Raw genomic sequence first — 17,644 nt, 5'->3', positions numbered from 1 at the left:
AGACCCGATCACATCGTCGACCAACCACCTCCACATGTGTCACTGTGACAGGCTCTTATTTAAGGGGAATGGCAGGTTGTTCGGATCCTAAACGAAGTTGCAAGGAACAATGCTTAAACATTTCAGGCAGCAAAAAAACTGGCTTGGGTACTCCCTTGTTTGGGCAAGGAAGGAAATTAAATGCAGATTTCCTGTACTTTTTGATTTACAGACCTGCCCAAAGACGACCAGCATTCCCCGCTTGCCCACGGTTTTGCTTTCTGTGATTTTAGTTACCAGAAGTCAACCACGGTCCCAAATATTAAATAGGAAATTTCAGAAACGAACAATTCCTAAGTTTTAAACTTCGAGCCATTCTGAGTAGTGTGATGAAATTTTGTGCTGTCCTGCCAGGGACTTGAGTCACCTATCCTTCCAGTGTACCCTCTGTGACGTTAGTCACTTAATAGCCATTTCCTTTGTAGGACTGACTGCTGCAGTGGCTCAGTACTTGTGCCCAAGTGACCCTTATTTTACTTAACGATGGCCCCAAAGTGCAAGAGTAGCGATGCTGGCAATTCGGATATGCCAAAGAGAAGCCATAAATTGCTTCCTCTAAGTGATAAGGGTGAAAGTTTCTGACTTAATAAGGAAAAAAAAAAAAATCATACGCTAAGGTTGCTAAGATCTATGGTAGGAACAAATTTTCTATCTGTGGAATTATAAAGAAAGAAAAAGAAATTTGTGCTAGCATGATAAGTGCATAGTTAAGATGGAAAAGCATTAAATTTGTAAAATAAGGTATTTTGAGAGAGAGACCATGTTCACTTAACTTTTATTACAGTATGTTGTTATAACTGTTCTATGTTATTATTAGTTATTGTTGTTAATATCCTACTGTACATAATTTATAAGTTAAATTTTGTGACAGGTATGTATGTATAAGAAAAAAAAGGGTTCAGTAGTATCTGCAGTTTCAGGCATCCACTGGGCATATTGGAACGCATCCCCTGCGGATAAGGGGGGATTGTTGCACATGATTTCTGTTGATTTTAAGAAAGTCACTTAAGTTAGTATCATGTAGTTTTAACTGTGATAGTTGGCATGGCTAATACTGCAAAAAAACAGACTCATCTGATGCCTTGTAAATGTGAGAATAAGCTGAAGTAGCTTCAAAACTGAGGTATCTCTCGAGTTTTTTCTCTGTTCTTTTGTCATGTATATTTACATGACATTAGATGTATATTTAGTTAAGTATCTTTGTAGGAAACTGATTAAAAGTCAGAAGGGTTCTAGAGTGTCTGAGGAAGAAGTATCACCATTTTTCCTTCAACCACAGAAAAAGTTGCACACATTTTCAGGTTTCTTTAGTCTCTAATTTGAATTTAGTAAATGTATCAATCAATGACTAATATCGTCATTCCTGTAATAACTAAAGAAGAGGCAGGTATCCACAAAGAGACACAAGCAATAAGGCTGAAAGGTAATTTCATTTTGTGAATTACTTTTGCTTTTCAGAAGATAAATATTCAGCATTTGCTCAATCATTTCTGGTGCTTTCAAAGCAATTATCCTGCTGCCATATGGCATTTGTAAGATATCACTAACCATTAAATTACAGAATAAAGAATGCATTTCACTACCTGGAAATGTAAAAGTACCATGAAACTCAGATAAAGTTAAATAACCATTTGTTTCTCAGAACAGTTTCACTGAAAAAACTGACATGATGGGCAGGTCATTTAAACAGTAGTTTTAAGTTTTAGTGGGACCTTGTGGCAGGGGCCTAAGATACACTGAGAGCAGTGATTAGTCACTGATGGAAAAGGAGTACAGGTCCTGGTGGTAAGCAGTACACACTCTGCCAATGCACTCTTACTTATTACTATGGGCACCACTATACCAGGTAGGACCACTGGTAGAAAACTGAATGAGATACCATGTCAAATACTTTTTAAAGAAGATTGTTTTCATTGGTATTTAAAATATTTTTCTGCCTATTGTTTTGTGGTATAATCAACCTAATCTTTCCTTTTTTTAGCAAGCAAAAAGCAGCTACAACCTAAAAAAAAAAGAGAAAACTTTAAAAAAATTACATTTATGAAGCATATTTGCTGAAAACCACCAAGTACTTATTAATGTTGCCATGTCCATTCACATTTCTAACACCTGAAGCAATACATATACAAATATACTTACTTTAAAAAACAAATGCAAGGGATTTTGTGAGTGAAGTATTAAGGTTCTGTAAGAACATAAAAATAAAGTGATCTTAAATGTTTCAGAAGATGGTAACACTGCACAATTAAGCAGGTCATACTGGACATACCTACAGCCCTCTAAAACCTACATTTGCCCGCAAAAACTGATACTGAAAGGTTTTCAAGCATCACTAAAAATGGTCTAATTAAAAATTCCTGGGACTTCCCTAGCGGTCCCGTGGTTAAAACTTCACCTTCCAATGCAGGGGGTGCGGGTTCGATCCCCGGTCAGGGAGCTAAGATCCTTCATGCCTCGTGGCCAAGAAACCAAGAACATAAAACAGAATCAATATTAAAACAAATTCAATGAAGACTTTAAAAATGGTCCACATCAAAAAATTCTTAAAAAAAAAATCCTCTCAAAGGAGTTAACTCTTCGAGAGGAGAAAAAAAGCTTAAAAAAAGTACATATTGTATCATTTATGTAAAATTCTAGAAAATGAGAACTATTTTATATGGTTAGGGAACAGACCAGTGTCTGGCGCTTGGAGTGAAGGGAGGGATAGACAGCAAGAGATGAGAGAACTTCTGGAGGTGATGGAGATGATCAGGATGTTGGCTGCTGGGTGGTTTTTTTTTTTACAAGTGTATATACAATATGTCTAACTCAATAAATTGCACGCTTTAGATGAATGCAGTTTACCGTATAAAAATTACACCCCAATTATTCTTTAATAAGACCCCCACACCCGCAAAAGGGGCAAAAAACAAACCAAAAACAAACCAAAAACAAAAAAACCTGGGCTAAGTCTCACTTTCCTATAGAGTGGAGAACGAGTCTCAAGACCAAGCCTCACAGCACCACGACCTGTATTTCCATTTGCAGCGCATCCTTCAGGTGTGTGGGTGCAGGGTGGGGCGGAAGACTGGAGATAACCCCACCCATCCAATAAGTGAGTGAAAGAGCTGAAGCACCTTGGGACTTAGTGAGCATTTTAAGTTACAGCACAGCCAAGTGGCTTAAAACACAGACTTGGCTTTAAAAGACAAATATGGGTCTCAATGTTGGGTTTAAAAGTGGACACAAAGTCCCCGTGCCTGCAAGTTTAAAGTTACCTCACGTTCCCCTTCCTTTGTTTGCCATTCCATTTTCCTTCACGTGGGCTGATAGTGGCTGCTGAGTCTCCAGGCATGTAATTCTGCTGAAACCAGATGATGATAGAAAAGCAGACTCAGGCACAAGTCTTAACCTTTAGAAGCCTATTTTCCCACCTGTGAAATGGGAACACCATTTAACTACCATGTGACTGAAGTGGACATGTCACTTGGCATTAGCCACAGCAGCTTGGCTTATCACAGGTGCCCAATAAATATTTGTTGAGGAATGAGTGAATAAGCAGGTATATTTACTAAAGTGAAGGCAGAGTTTATAAGAATGTCTGTGTGCACAGATGTGTAGGTTAGAGGGCTAGTAGGTTGATAAAGAAATGAAATACTTAATGTAATTTAGATAGACTACAAGAAATCAGGTTTCTAATGAGCAGAAGTGTAGTGATGTACACCGTGTTATACTTCATACAAATCAGGATTCATTGAAACTGTGAAGAGAATCCATTTAACCAAAAATTAGAATTGGGGGAAATGATGTATTAATTGGCCAATCACCCAGCCTCTCAAAAATCATGATTATGTTACAACAGCATTGAGTATTAGGATTACTGACTTTTCAGTTTTTATTCGATTTTGTATAACGTAAACATGCTGCTCGAGTAGAACACCTCACAGCTCATTTGCTGATATAAATCATTCACCATTTTTATGACCAAGTTTAGAGTAACAATCTGAATTTTATTACAAACAAAAATAAATCTAAAAAGCTTCCTTCAATTATACAGTATGCACAAGGATTTCTGCATCACATCATTTTACATAAAATGTTCTGAATGACAGAAGTAGAACTTCCTACCGTTTGAAGAAAGGAGCTGACCACTGAAAACCACACACACTTACATAAAGAAACAAAAGTTTCACAGGGAAGGCCTGTGATCTGGCTACAGGCAGGAGCTGAAACTAGGAACATAAAAGAAACTTGCAGAAAAAAAAAAGACATTTGATGCTCTAAAATACCTCACCAAAAATAGTCAAACATTTGTAAACAGCTTTTAAACAGACCTCTTCAATATGCTATGTTGCTATAAGGTAAATATTCTTAACTGATTTTTATTTGACTCAAAAAAGCTATTTTTACTGCTGAGGAGTATTTCCCTGTAAGTTAGATAAAAGCTTTGTTTTCCTTCCCTGGAGGTAAAAATAAAATGTAATTAGGGCTTATTCAAGGATTGTTTGTGAAGTTTTCAGACTGGGGCCTCTTAGATACTTGTTTATCTGTTTGCTATTTCCACCCCAAAAAACGAGGGTTAGAATAAACGGTAAGACTGGAATTAATAACAAATTTGGCTGCTTGTTAACACCTCTGTTTGAAGGGCTGATGGGTGAGAACACTGATGAAACTGGCTGTGGATTTTAATCATCCCTGCTATGCTTTTCTCCCATCATCAAGGATAATAAGGACTTGAAAAATATGAGCTTGGCAAGTACTTAAAAACCAAGTAAGGCTGAATTGCACTCAGTGTACAGGACCGCTACAGTACTGAAAATCCCCAGGAACATACTGTAAACAAACGAGCAAGCGTTCAACAGCCTTTTTTGCATTTGGCATCATGACTTAAAACTACTATTTTCTTCCATTTACTTATTTGGGATATTTTAATGAAGTGATTGCATGTAGTAATAACAATAATAAACTTTCCCTTTAAGTGTGTAGTGTATAGCAAAAACACATTCGTGACTAGAAATAAAATCTGAAATCTAAAATGCTAAATCCTAATGGAAAAGTTCAGCCTTAGCATCCACGCTTGGCTACCTCATGCTCTGGGATAATTAGAAAAGTCTCTAAACACCGACTAGGTCCCTTTTGGTGGAGTGATAGATGTACAGACAAGCAGCAATACTATGGAAGAGTGAAGCTTTTCCTTAGAGTTATTTTCTGTGCCAATTTTATTTTACTATTAATACATTAAGCCTAATATCACTTTCAGCTAGGTAATTAAATTACTTGGGAATGAAAACCTCCTTTTATTTAAATGAAGTGATGGTCGATATTTATTTACCAAAAACTTTTTAATAATAGATTCTGAAGAAGCTAAAAATGACACAGTTTAGTACAAACTGTCCTTTACCTTTATTGCTTGTATACATAAGGAATACATTATAAAACTCAGTGGGAAGAAGAAAAAATAATGGAAGAAAAAGTTACCTGCTTTAGTATTTTTAAGAATAGTTTTGATAAATTCTTAGATCAGCTTGCTTATCTGAAATAGAGCAAAACTACAATACAATCACGATATAAGTCTAATAATCACAGCAATTATGCTTTCATTTTAAATTTTCTCTTCATAAAACATTAATGCTATAAAAATGAGGTCGATGACATCCCTACTTAAAAGACACCTTGTACTGGTATCAAAATGTAATTAATTTTAATACCAACTGAAAAAATAGAGCTTATATAGTTTATTATTTCAATGAAGTTTTATTATTACTTTTATTTTCAAAGTTGGTAGCAAAGTTACTGTTAACAATATAAATTTTCTATTTATAAGTGAAATTCCTTTAAAAGTGTTGAAAGGCAGCAGGCATCCTAGGGTGGGCTTGCAAGGAAAATCAATCATTCCAGTATCGATAATAGGATACTTGATGAATTTAGATATACTCCTTTAACTTCCTCATTAACTTGTCCTGATTTGCCAGGTTTTTTGCTCATTTGGTATTGTAAAAGAAATCTAGGCCCAAGCCTTTTGGCTGGAGCAATTATTTCCATTTTCCATGATTTCTCTTCAGTTTTTCAAATATACAGTAGAACAATCCAATAATCATTGCAGGAAGGAATGATCATTTAAGCTGGATCATGTTCATTTACCTTTTAATTTCATTTGAGGGATATTAATATTAGAGTCATAAAAGCTTTACAGTTTCAGCACACATACACGCAATCACAGAATTAAAAATCTTTATACCTTTTAAAAAAAAGGGTTCCATTTTGTTCAATGTATCATAGACAAAGTTTAGTCTAATGAAATATGCTTTTATTAAATACAGCAGCCGCCACTTACCTTTAAATATTTCATGGATAAAGTTCAGTACTGATCCAAGGATGCTGGCATCAAAGCCCTCACTCTCAACTATCCCTAAAGGTTCTGTATTTCTATAATGTAAAACCAATTATTCTAGATTTATAATACCCTGTCTTTATCTTGGTATATACCATCTTTTGGAAAAAAATTATTGGTTTTTTGAGATGAGATACAAGAACAAAATCATTCTTGAGGTTCCACCTCGAAAAAAAGACAATGATTGCTCATAGCAGCTAGTTTGATACCCCTTTTGTTAGGCTAGCCTTCACACAACGAGCATGCATATACAGCCACGGTTTACTGCATCTGTTTTGAAGTTGAGAACTGCTGCTTATTCAAGTACAGATGCCCCCATGTTATATGAGGAGACAGGTGAATTGCATGTCCACCATGAGAAAAGGAAAATAAACGATGAAACAAATGCAGCAAATATAGGCAGCTGGCATTCAGAACACGCCAAAAAGCTAACACTCATGAATTGTCATTATAAGGGTTTTTCTTTCCTTTAAAAAAAAGTCTTTCTTTGCATATTTTAAAATTTAACGGTCCCAGAGAATCATGAAGTGCCTTGTCGTTTTTGCTGCTGACTCCTGATGACCTCTAGTTGTTTTTTGCACTGCTGATAGTAAGTAGAAAGGCTTTTGTTTTCATCTAAAAGCTTTTTATGTTCCTGTACCAGACGAGATGTATTTTGCTGGTCCTTTTCATCCTGGTCCAGTTCTGCAACTAGTTCTTGCCTAAAAACAAATACCACATATTACACAGGATGGAAATATTCATACCTTAACAGCTAATGATGGAAGCTCAATTAATTAGAACTTTTATTCTGGGTCTATCATTATGCATCTTAGGTACATTATTCAAATATAATTATGGGCTGGAATGGAAACTATCAACCGTTATTCTGGCGTAACCATACAAATACCATAATCCTTTTAATAAGCAACTGTACTTAGATAAGTAGTGAAAACAGATAACATGGCATAATAAAAGTGGCAGAAAATTTCATTTGGTATCCCTTTTGTGTAGGAAGGAAGAGAAAAAGGCCGGGAAGGGCTTTATCTAGCTATCCTTGAAAATAACACTTGAAGTTTTAATCATTCACATTCTACTTTTTTTTTTTTTTGCGGTACGCGGGCCTCTCACTGTTGTGGCCTCTCCCGTTGCGGAGCACAGGCTCCAGACGCACAGGCTCAGCGGCCGTGGCTCACGGGCCCAGCTGCTCCGTGGCATGTTGGATCTTCTCGGACCGGGGCACAAACCCGTGTCCCCTGCATCCGCAGGCGGACTCTCAACCACTGCGCCACCAGGGAAGCCTCACATTCTACTTTTATACTCATGTAGTCATATTCATATTCTGAAACCACAATCCTATTTAACTACAGTGCAAAGTGGGAGCTAACAAAACATCTGCAAGCTAATTAAAATAGCTGCTATCCAACCTAAATCTCCTTCCTATTTTAAAATAATGAGAAGAATACAAAATACCACTTTTGAACCACTTACTCTTGCAAACGTTTTCGGGAAAAACCGGAGTCTTTTATAGGCTGATAAATTTTTTTGTTTTTTTAAAATAAATTATTTATTTATTTATGGGGGCATTGGGTCTTTGTTGCTGCGTGCAGGCCTTCTCTAGTTGTGGCTAGTGGGGCTGCTCTTTGTTGTGTGCGGGCTTCTCATTGCAGTGGCTTCTCTTGTCGTGGAGCACGGGCTCTAGGCGTGCGGGCTTCAGTAGTTGTGGCATGGGGGCTCAGCAGTTATGGCTCGTGGGCTCTAGAGCGCAGGCTCAGTAGTTATGGCACATGGGCTTAGTTGTTCTGTGGCATATGGGATCTTCCCGGACCAGGGCTCAAACCCGTGTCCCCTGCATTGGCATGCGGATTCTTTTTTTAAAATTTATTTATTTTTGGCTGCGTTGGGTCTTCGTTGCGGCGAACGGGGGGCCACTCTTCATCGCGGTGCGCGGGCCTCTCACTGCCGCGGCCTTCTCTTGTTGCGAAGCACAGGCTCCAGACGCGCAGGCTCCGTAGCTGTGGCGCACGGGCTTAGCTGCTCCGCGGCACGTGGGATCTTGCCAGACCAGGGCTCGAACCCACGTCCCCTGCACTGGCAGGCAGACTCTCAACCACTGTACCACCAGGGAAGCCTGGCATGCGGATTCTTAACCACTGCGCCACCAGGGAAGCCCCCAGCCTGATACACTTCTTTAAGCGCCTTTTATTTGGGGGATAGTATGTATTAGCTCCTAAAGTGAGGCTGCTGGAAATAACTGAATTAATGAAAAGTCCTCAAACAAAATGTTACTAGTAACATTTCTTATTTAAAGTATTTAAAAATCAATTAAAACTATCATATTTTTTACAGTGCCCACAATTCACCATTTGTTTTTCTCTAGCATAGAACTCCTCTTTCAAATGATTAAAGTATGAAAAAATTATAGGTTAGGTATAAGAAATACATATTCAGACATAAGAAATAGTTTTTTTTCTTATCATAAAGTGCCACAGAGTTCCATAATTAGTTCTACAGTTTGCAGACTGTAATATTTAATCTCGTATTTAGCCTTTAAAATATAAAGTTGAATTCATCTACATCACTGTATTAGTAAACTGTAAAAAAACTACCTACCACCATAAATCAGCTCCATAGGTTATTTCATGAAGGTCATGTTTAAGAAAACTGAAATACTGTTTTTTAAAGAATCTCAAATAGAGAAGTATGGAAATGGGACTGTATTTCTTTAAAAGGGGAGTAAAGCAGTCTCTGTATCTCCCAGAAAAATGTAAGTACAAAACTCCCTAGAGAAACACTCATAGATATGAAATAAAGCCCTCTAATAAGTAATTCTACTCTCCTAAACACACACCTGGCAAGAATATATCTACATATATGTTTCTAAGATAAAGCACAACTGAACATTAGTAAATCAAATTATTTTACCTTTGTCCAAAGAAACAATAAATCTTTATAAAAGTAAATCTAAATAGCTTTTAACTTTAAAATTCTGAGAACATAAAACACATGGTTATGAACACTAGTTTATTTCCCTTAGTTATATTTTTCCTAATATAATAAGAAATAGTCAAAAGAGATGAGTTTTGCAGGGAAAATTAGCCGAAGGGTGCTTAAAACTTAAACATAGAGAAAATCTCCACATTAGAAATATGCTTAGTGATTAATTCTAAAAATTATTAAGTTTTCATGTCTTTAAACAATATTGCACCTTAACACGTTTTAAATTCAAAATACTAATGATTTACTCTTATTCATTAAAGACAACTTACTTTCTCTGTAATAACAATGCAATTTCTGTTTGGACTTTCATATATTCTTGTGCCATTTTACAATGCTGTTCAAACACTGCCATGGATTCTTTGGAGTTTGGGCATGGTGCTAGAGGCTGAAAAATCAGGAATGGTAACACATAATTAAATCAAACTCAGTATCTAGCTGAGAGTTAAGACAGAGACTGTGATATATTTTTATAGCACTAAAGCAATGATCTTTTAAAAATAAGTGTTAAACCAGGCCTAGAAAATCTCAGTGCCCTTTTGTCAATGTTAACTCAGATCTTAAATTTACACTTGCCGCTTTAACACTTTCTCGTTGTTACAGAGAACCATGAGTCGAGTACTCTTGGCCTCTGGTTTTACATTTCAGGTTGCCAGACTTTATTATATTGAAAGATGTTTATAGCTCTCACACGCATGAGGAGACAATGAAGTACATTACTTGTATTTTCAGTCACCATGAACATGCCAAAGTACCACAAAACCTATTAAGCAGAAATGAGCTTATATGGCTTTTACATTTTAATGCACTAAAAATAAAGAGCAAAATGCTATTCTTGGCAGTCTTGAACAAAGGTACGAGTATTTTAAGATGATTGTTAGAACAGGAACAGTGATTTTGGCAATTTTAATTTTGATTGACTTAACTGAGAATCAGTTATTTCAGCTTGATTTTTAAAAGTTTAAGGAGGTCAACTAAAAGCATAAATAAATGAATATACCATAACAGATAGGAACACAACCATCAGCTTTAAAGATAAACTTCTCTAAAAGGAAAAAGTAAACTTTGCTGAGAAAGTAATCCTTTACCTGTAGTTGGTGATCCAGTGTAAGATAAGCCATTGGGATGGAATTATCTGATCCATTGGTATCTGGAATTAGAGTATGTATTTTATTTATTTTCTGTTACAAATAATTAGAAACAAAAAGCAAGAAAGTATGCATGAGATAATGGTATTGTTTTTCTTAGAGTAAAATAAAAGTTATTGCTACTGGTAATTTTTGAATTCTAAAAGTAAACAGAGGATATCCAATTACAGATAATTGGAATACAACCATACTCTCACACCTACAATTTAAGTTGGCTATAAGTTGAATAGAACACAATATATTAAAGCATGTAAGGCCTTGTTTAATTAAAAACAAAAACAGTGATATGGGACCTTTATATTTTAAATTCAGTCGTAACTGACTCTACCTAATCAAATTCCACATTCTTTCCTTGATCATGCTAAGTTTACTCTAAGGCTGTGTCAACTCCGGCAACATCAGTGTTCCTTCACAGGGAAAGGGGGAAAGCAAGAGGCACTTTCTCTCCCAGTGGATCATCTTCAATTAGTATAGATTCTAACATGAGCTGCTCATCCCACTCCTCCCAATGAGAATCACTGCAGAAAATGAGAGATGTTATTGATGGGAGTATATTACACACATTGACAGTATGGAAACTGTGACTCAATATCATGCCAAAAATAGTTAAAAGGGTTAATTCAAACAACCAGTCAATTTTATCAGACTATTTGAACAGACAGGTTTTGTTTGTATTTCAAAAGAGGTAAAACTGCCATAACAACTTGCAAGAGAAGCATGGGATGGTTGCTTCCCAATATTAACATTTATGTACAACAGTTCCAGAAGCAGGAAGAATCACTGTGAAGTAATATGGACTTTTTATTTCAGAAGTAGCTGCTTTCCCATCGTTTATAATAGAGAATAAGTGAGCTAAGCAAGTGAGCTGTTCAGCCCTTTTTCTATAAGCGACTCCTTGAAAGAGTGGTGCGGATGAAGGCAGGCAAGGTCAGGACGACAGCAAGGCACTGCCTCAAATGCAATAGGAAACTAAGACAGTTTGACGGTTCAGTAGCCTCCTAATTTACTGCTGACTGATATTCTAGCTTCAGTTTTTTTTTAAAAGGCCATTAAGAATGTGCTTGCAAATAACTCCAAAAGCAAAGCTAAATCAGACCAAATGAGATAATGCATGTAAGGAATACCATGCAGTGCTAGCTAGCCTATGGTGAGCACTCAACACATGGTGCTGGTTATTATTATTGTTTTAAAATTATTGTTATTGATACTAAACGAAGAATTGGGAAATGAGGGCAATTTTAAATACTCAAGTTTATATTTCAGATTAAAAAATTACTGTTAATCAAATATTGGAGTGCACTAAAGAAGGAATAACAGAGGATTGCCTAAGAGAGCCTTTACCCTAAAATTATATAACATAAAGGTTTTTCTGAAATGGCTAAATAAGAAATACATTTGTTTCTCTGACGAAACCTCTCCCCATCCCCTTACAATAGTTTCAAATAATGCTCCCACCAAACACTGCTTTCCACAAAATTAAACTGATTAAAAGTGACTTCCCCCTGACCTTATTGGAAAAATTAAGTGTCTTGAAAGAGTTTTTCAACTTAATATTTCCACTCCTATCGCTCTTTCTTAAATCTTTGATACTTGATATATCCTATTAAATCAGTCCCCTATATCCAATATGTATTTCAGAATTAAATATATCAGTGTTTCACAGTATTCTGGGGGTGAAAAAAAAAGTCCAAGGATTGTGCTACTCAAACAATTTTAAAGCCCTTTGAGAGTGGGAAACTTAAGGTCCTTTATTGAATTTCATCTGTTCTCTGAAACCAAGACGTGAGATTTTACTTTCTCACTTAAATTGAAATTTAGCTTTCAGTTTCTGGTTACAAGATAGCAAGGCTATGCCACAAAAGTTTGTTTTTTAGTTGTTGATCAAATCTAACCTCTTTTCTTAAATGTCCAGATTCACACTGATTTGGTTAAGTTAGGTGGAATCTCTTTTCTAGCCCCTTAAACACAATACTTATAACTATCTCATATTCTCTATGTGCTCCCTTCATGTGGAATGCTGTCTTCTCCTTTCTGCTTTATGACTAAAGAACAATAGTGACTAATCTCACTATTTTACAGAAAAGTCACAGACTATGCCAGGATTATGCTTATTTATAACTATTAAAACATTCGGTGTAGTAGTTTGTTATACAGCATGATGAATTTACTTTTAATGTGTCAGTATTGTAACTGTAATCAGAATGCAAGCAATGGGGCATGTCTTATATTTCTATCTTTGCAAAGTACTAAGCACAGGACAAACTCTTGAGTGAATGTTCCCCCTGTGCACCGTTCCCCGCCCACGGTGGGACCCTCTACTGGGTCTAGGCATCTCTTTCACTAGCTGCTCTTGCGTATGTATATCTTTCTCTATCGCCAATACATTCTAAGTAGAAACCCAAGAGTACTTATGTGTTATGATTATTAAATCATTGTGCTCTTTTTCTCTGAAAAAGCACAAAAACCTCTGCCCTTTTCAGTTAAAAAATCGAATTAATTATGTTGTTTTAACGTATGTATGCACTTCTAATTTTTTTCTGGGTCAGTGGGCCTTCAAAGAAAAAGGTTTTACCTATCTCTTTCCTACAATTTATTCTGTTAGCTTGATTATCAGTATTTTTCTTAGAAACAGTGCAAAGCTGAACTTCGTTAATTATAAACTTAAACCAGATTCTCAACTTCTAAAATTGTATTCAAAATATTTAAAAACGATAACCACACATTTGCAGTATATTTCAAGGCAAAGTCAAAATTCAGTTGATACTGCAACCTGGACCTATGTATGATATCTAGCTATTGCTATTTTGTGGTATTTTAGGTCCCAGAAAAGAAACAAAATGCAGCAGTTAAGTGAGAGGGACTTAGGAGAATTTTGATTTTTCCCTCATGAATTCACTATCTGCCACACCTTGACTGGCGTGTCTAGATTAGTCCAGGCTGAAGTGAGGAGACCTGCCAAATGCTGTAATGTCTGGGCGAGCATGCCCTCACCGAAGGATGTAGGAACCAAAAAGAGCTGACACTACCTGAATGTTAATGGTCAAATCTGTCGAGAGCATTTCCCTGCCCACCTCTGAGGAGAAGTACGTCATGGTAAATTCTGCACACGTGCTGAGTAGTGGTGAATGTTCTGGATAATCCTAGGCTGCGCTGTGCTGAGGGTGAAACTTAGGAGTTTTTGCCGCTAATGAATTTAAACTTACTAAAACTAGTGAGTACACCCAAGGCTAAACATAGTTCTATCTTACATGACATGGAGAAAAGCCACCCAGTTAATTTTTTAAATTAAATTATGAACTTGACTAAACCATGACAAGTATCTGCAAATACCTGTAAGCAGAATTTTAGTTTGTAAAGACAGAAAGCTGACTTTTTAATTGCCACAATTAGTAACATAATTGATCTTATATAAAACCCCAAATTGCTTAATTTTCCAAGATCTAAGAGATCATCTTCCTTCTCTGACATAGTAACATATAAATAATTTTTATAGAAGTATATTGCTGTGTATTTATCAAGGTATCCCCTTAATGCTAAAGAAAATTTCTATTATGGCACATAATTTCCTGCTTACCCATAATGAAACTATTCCCTTACGACCTTCAGACAGGCAGGTTTTAATACTAATATTTTGATTTTGACCAGTTAGTTTTTCATGTTGGGGAGTTTTAATAACTCTTACCAGGCTTTTAAAAGTCTATTTAACAGAATATTTACGTAACTGAAATGAGGTCTCCCTCTCAGTTAAAAATGATTCAAAAGGTCAACGGTCAGAAATGTTTTTCTTACCAAGGTACATAATATCTTGTATTTTTAAAACAAGACTGAGATGAAGATGATTATTTTACCATTCTAATTTTAGTTATCAAAAGATGAGAATTTACTACTATTACTGAAAAGGATGGATTGTAATAGGACAATCAGACTGAAATATCAAGAATAGAATATCTTCCTATTTGAAAAAAGTCCCCAAACAAACCATCTTCAAAATACATGTTTAGTATCTGGGGGAAAAAAACACATGGGGCAAGGTAGTAGTCTCTGTCTTAGCACTCAAAAAGGCATTTTAAAACTTATTGCTAAATATCTGATCTTATTAACAGGGAAATCTAAACTACTGTATAATGCCTGCCTTTGTAAGCATTAGAGAAATGACATGATTAAATGAACATAAACATGATAAATTCAACTTCATAGTTATAATGAGGATAAACTGGTCACCTGTGGAATCATCAGGGGTCCATGGATGACTGCGGGCTGGCTTTTCTGAGGTTGGTCCTGAGGTAGTGATCATTCTGACGCTAGGACTGGATGACCTACTGCTCACCTGCAAGAAGTGACAGGAGGAACAAAGTGTGATTTTGATATGAAAACAAAATAACAAGAGATAATTTCCATTCTAAGACACAGGAGAGACTTCCATTTCTATCAGAAGAGGTCCCAAAACACTTGCAAAAAACAAATAAATCCTCTAAGAATATTAGATAAATATACATATGTTAAAAAAATTTATATGCACTCACATAAAATATCTCTTAAAAAACTGATAAGCTTGCAAGGAAGTAAGGGAAAAGCTCTGAGACCAGAAATAAAGTCTAGCAAGTGCTTAAGCTGCTAGCCCTGGGAATTTCAATTGAACCCCAATGGCCTGTAGCTTTTGTTCTGACTGCCTGCTGCACTCAGAGAAACAGGCATAAAGTCTTACGTCTTTGTTGGATGTGAGTAGGACTGGCGAACCCCCTGCTTAAAGCCAAAACCCAAGAAAGGCTTCACTCTCAGTAAACTAGGGAAAAAACCCTACCCTACAAAAGCAATAGCAGGACTCCCCTTCTCCCTAACATATGCGCTTTAGAAATTCTTAGCGTTAGAGTCTATGGATGGTAAACTCAGTTTTTGTTCACCTGAGACTGTTACTTTGACCTCATTCTTCACATTTTTGTTGACTTAACAATTCTAGGGTGACAGTTGTTTTCTTCCAGCAGTTTGAAGATACTCTACTTTCTTCTGTCTTCCTTGTTGCTTTGGAGGATCTAACTGGTATTCTTTTGTGGACAATCTTTTCTCTCTGGCTGCTTTTTTACTCTATTCTCTTTGTCTTTGTTTTCTAGAATTTGACTATAGTACACCCTGTGTTTTAACCCAGTAATATAGGTTTTCTCTTTTTTTTTCTGCTTGGGATTTGTTGTGGTTGGGATTTGTTATATCTTCCATCAAGCTGGGAAAGTTTTTATTGATTCACAGTGGATACATTTTCTCCCCTCTACCCAGAGCTACTACCCAAGACAGACAAATTTACTTGCTACTGCTTTTGTTTTGTTTTGTTAAAGTTATTTATTTATTTATTTATTTATTTATGGCTGCATTGGGTCTTTGTTGCTGCACATGGGCTTTCTCCAGTTGCAGCGAGCGGGGGCTACGCTTTGTTGCGGTGCGTGGGCTTCTCATTGCTGTGGCTTCTCTTGTCGTTGAGCATGGGCTCTAGGCACACGGGCTCAGTAGCTGTGGCTTGTGGGCTCTAGAGTGCAGGCTCAGTAATTGTGGTGCACAGGCTTAGTTGCTCCATGGCGTGTGTAATCTTCCCAGACCAGGGCTCAAACCCATGTCCCCTGCATTGGCAGGCGGATTCTTAACCACTGTGCCACCAGGGAAGCCCCATTTGTGATATTAAAACAAATTATCCTACTTGGACCTAGTATGAATTATCATATTCCTTCAACTTAAACCTTTCCTAAGAGAATTCTTTGCTACTTTATTTCTTTCGTTCTAAGAAACTCTTAGTACCTCATGTGCACACTCATTTGTTCTACTTCATATTTCCCATAAGCTATAAAACTAAGAAATAATGCTCATATTTTTAGGTCAAGTCTCAAAACTGGTCTTTCTTTAAAGCTATAAGAAAGGCTACGAGTTAAATTTAAAACCATAAATTAACTAAATAAGTCTTTATATTTTAAGGAATGAGTATCTCAATGAATAATATAATACGCTAATATGTTTGTATTTAAAAAAAATAAAGAATATTTAAAAATAAGCCATGGCCTTCCCTGGTGGCGCAGTGGTTGAGAGTCTGCCTGCTGATGCAGGGGACACGGGTTCATGCCCTGGTCCGGGAGGATCCCACATGCCGCGGAGCAGCTGGGCCCGTGAGCCATGGCCGCTGAGCCTGCGTGTCCGGAGCCTGTGCTCCGCAACGGGAGAGGCCACAACAGTGAGAGGCCCACGTACCGCAAAAATAAATAAATAAATAAAAATAAACCATAACTTTATTTTTTGAATACCTAAAAAATACAAAGCATAGATAAGAACAGATAATATTTGATAATTTTTAAAAAATATGAAACTGCTGGCAACCTAGTAGGAAAGAAGTCTTATTTTTATATTAGCTATTTAAAAAAAAGTTACTGATAAAATTCTGATGGCCATAAATGCTCTGAAACTATTAAAACTCATTTAGGTTGCTCTTTCCTTCCAGACATTTACAATTACTTTTTCTATTCTCAAAGAAACTGAAAAGTTTAAGAGATATAGAAATACTTGACTTACCACAAGGGTTGGCTATGAAAGTGGTTCTGAGAGTGCAGAAATGCCACACAGCAATTTAAGACAGCAAAAGAATACTAAGCCAAATTTAAACTGCAGGGCAAATTACCATCAGTAGACATGAACCAGAATTGGACTTTGATCAAAACTTTATCTCTATATTTATAAAGAGGAATTGGAAGTTATTTACAAAGATAAAGCTTTGCTTTTTATGTCTCACTTGAAAGACTGGGAAAATATTTTCATAAGTCAAGAATCTATGACCAGGGTTACTTACTATTTAGACTGACATTTGAAAGCTATTTAAAACCCTCAGAAATCATCTTAGTTGCTAAAATTATAGAACCACAAAACACAGAGATTTATATGATATTTCTGTGAAGTACATCTGAACAACATAAATATTAAAAAGAAATGGGTATCAGCAGGTAATGTGGATTTACAAGGGTACTTCCTCATTATGATAATCAGATTAATTAAATCTATACATGACAGGGTATATTAAAAACATCCTTCCTAATCCAAAATTACGGGCTCAATCTAATTCTGGCTTCACCATAGTTCATTATAA

General features: G+C 36.3%; 1 protein-coding gene across 2 annotated transcripts in view; it reads right to left on the bottom strand.

The window, feature by feature from the left end:
- Positions 1–3,738: 3,738 nt before the first annotated feature.
- MAP3K7 (mitogen-activated protein kinase kinase kinase 7) overlaps positions 3,739–17,644 on the bottom strand; it is a 70,264-nt gene continuing 56,358 nt past the window's right edge. For both annotated transcript variants that reach the window (XM_060030224.1, XM_060030225.1), the window contains 4 exons: positions 14,755–14,860; positions 10,474–10,535; positions 9,658–9,773; positions 3,739–7,110 (listed from right to left, as the gene is read on the bottom strand). In XM_060030224.1, the coding sequence (XP_059886207.1) occupies positions 6,930–7,110; positions 9,658–9,773; positions 10,474–10,535; positions 14,755–14,860 (465 nt within the window). In that variant the 3' untranslated portion in view covers positions 3,739–6,929. The remainder of the gene's footprint in view (positions 7,111–9,657; positions 9,774–10,473; positions 10,536–14,754; positions 14,861–17,644) is intronic.

This window comes from Delphinus delphis, chromosome 14 (assembly GCF_949987515.2).
Source record: "Delphinus delphis chromosome 14, mDelDel1.2, whole genome shotgun sequence".
In the NCBI taxonomy this organism is placed as follows: Eukaryota; Metazoa; Chordata; class Mammalia; order Artiodactyla; family Delphinidae; genus Delphinus; species Delphinus delphis.
This window is presented reverse-complemented; position numbering and strand designations above follow the sequence as displayed.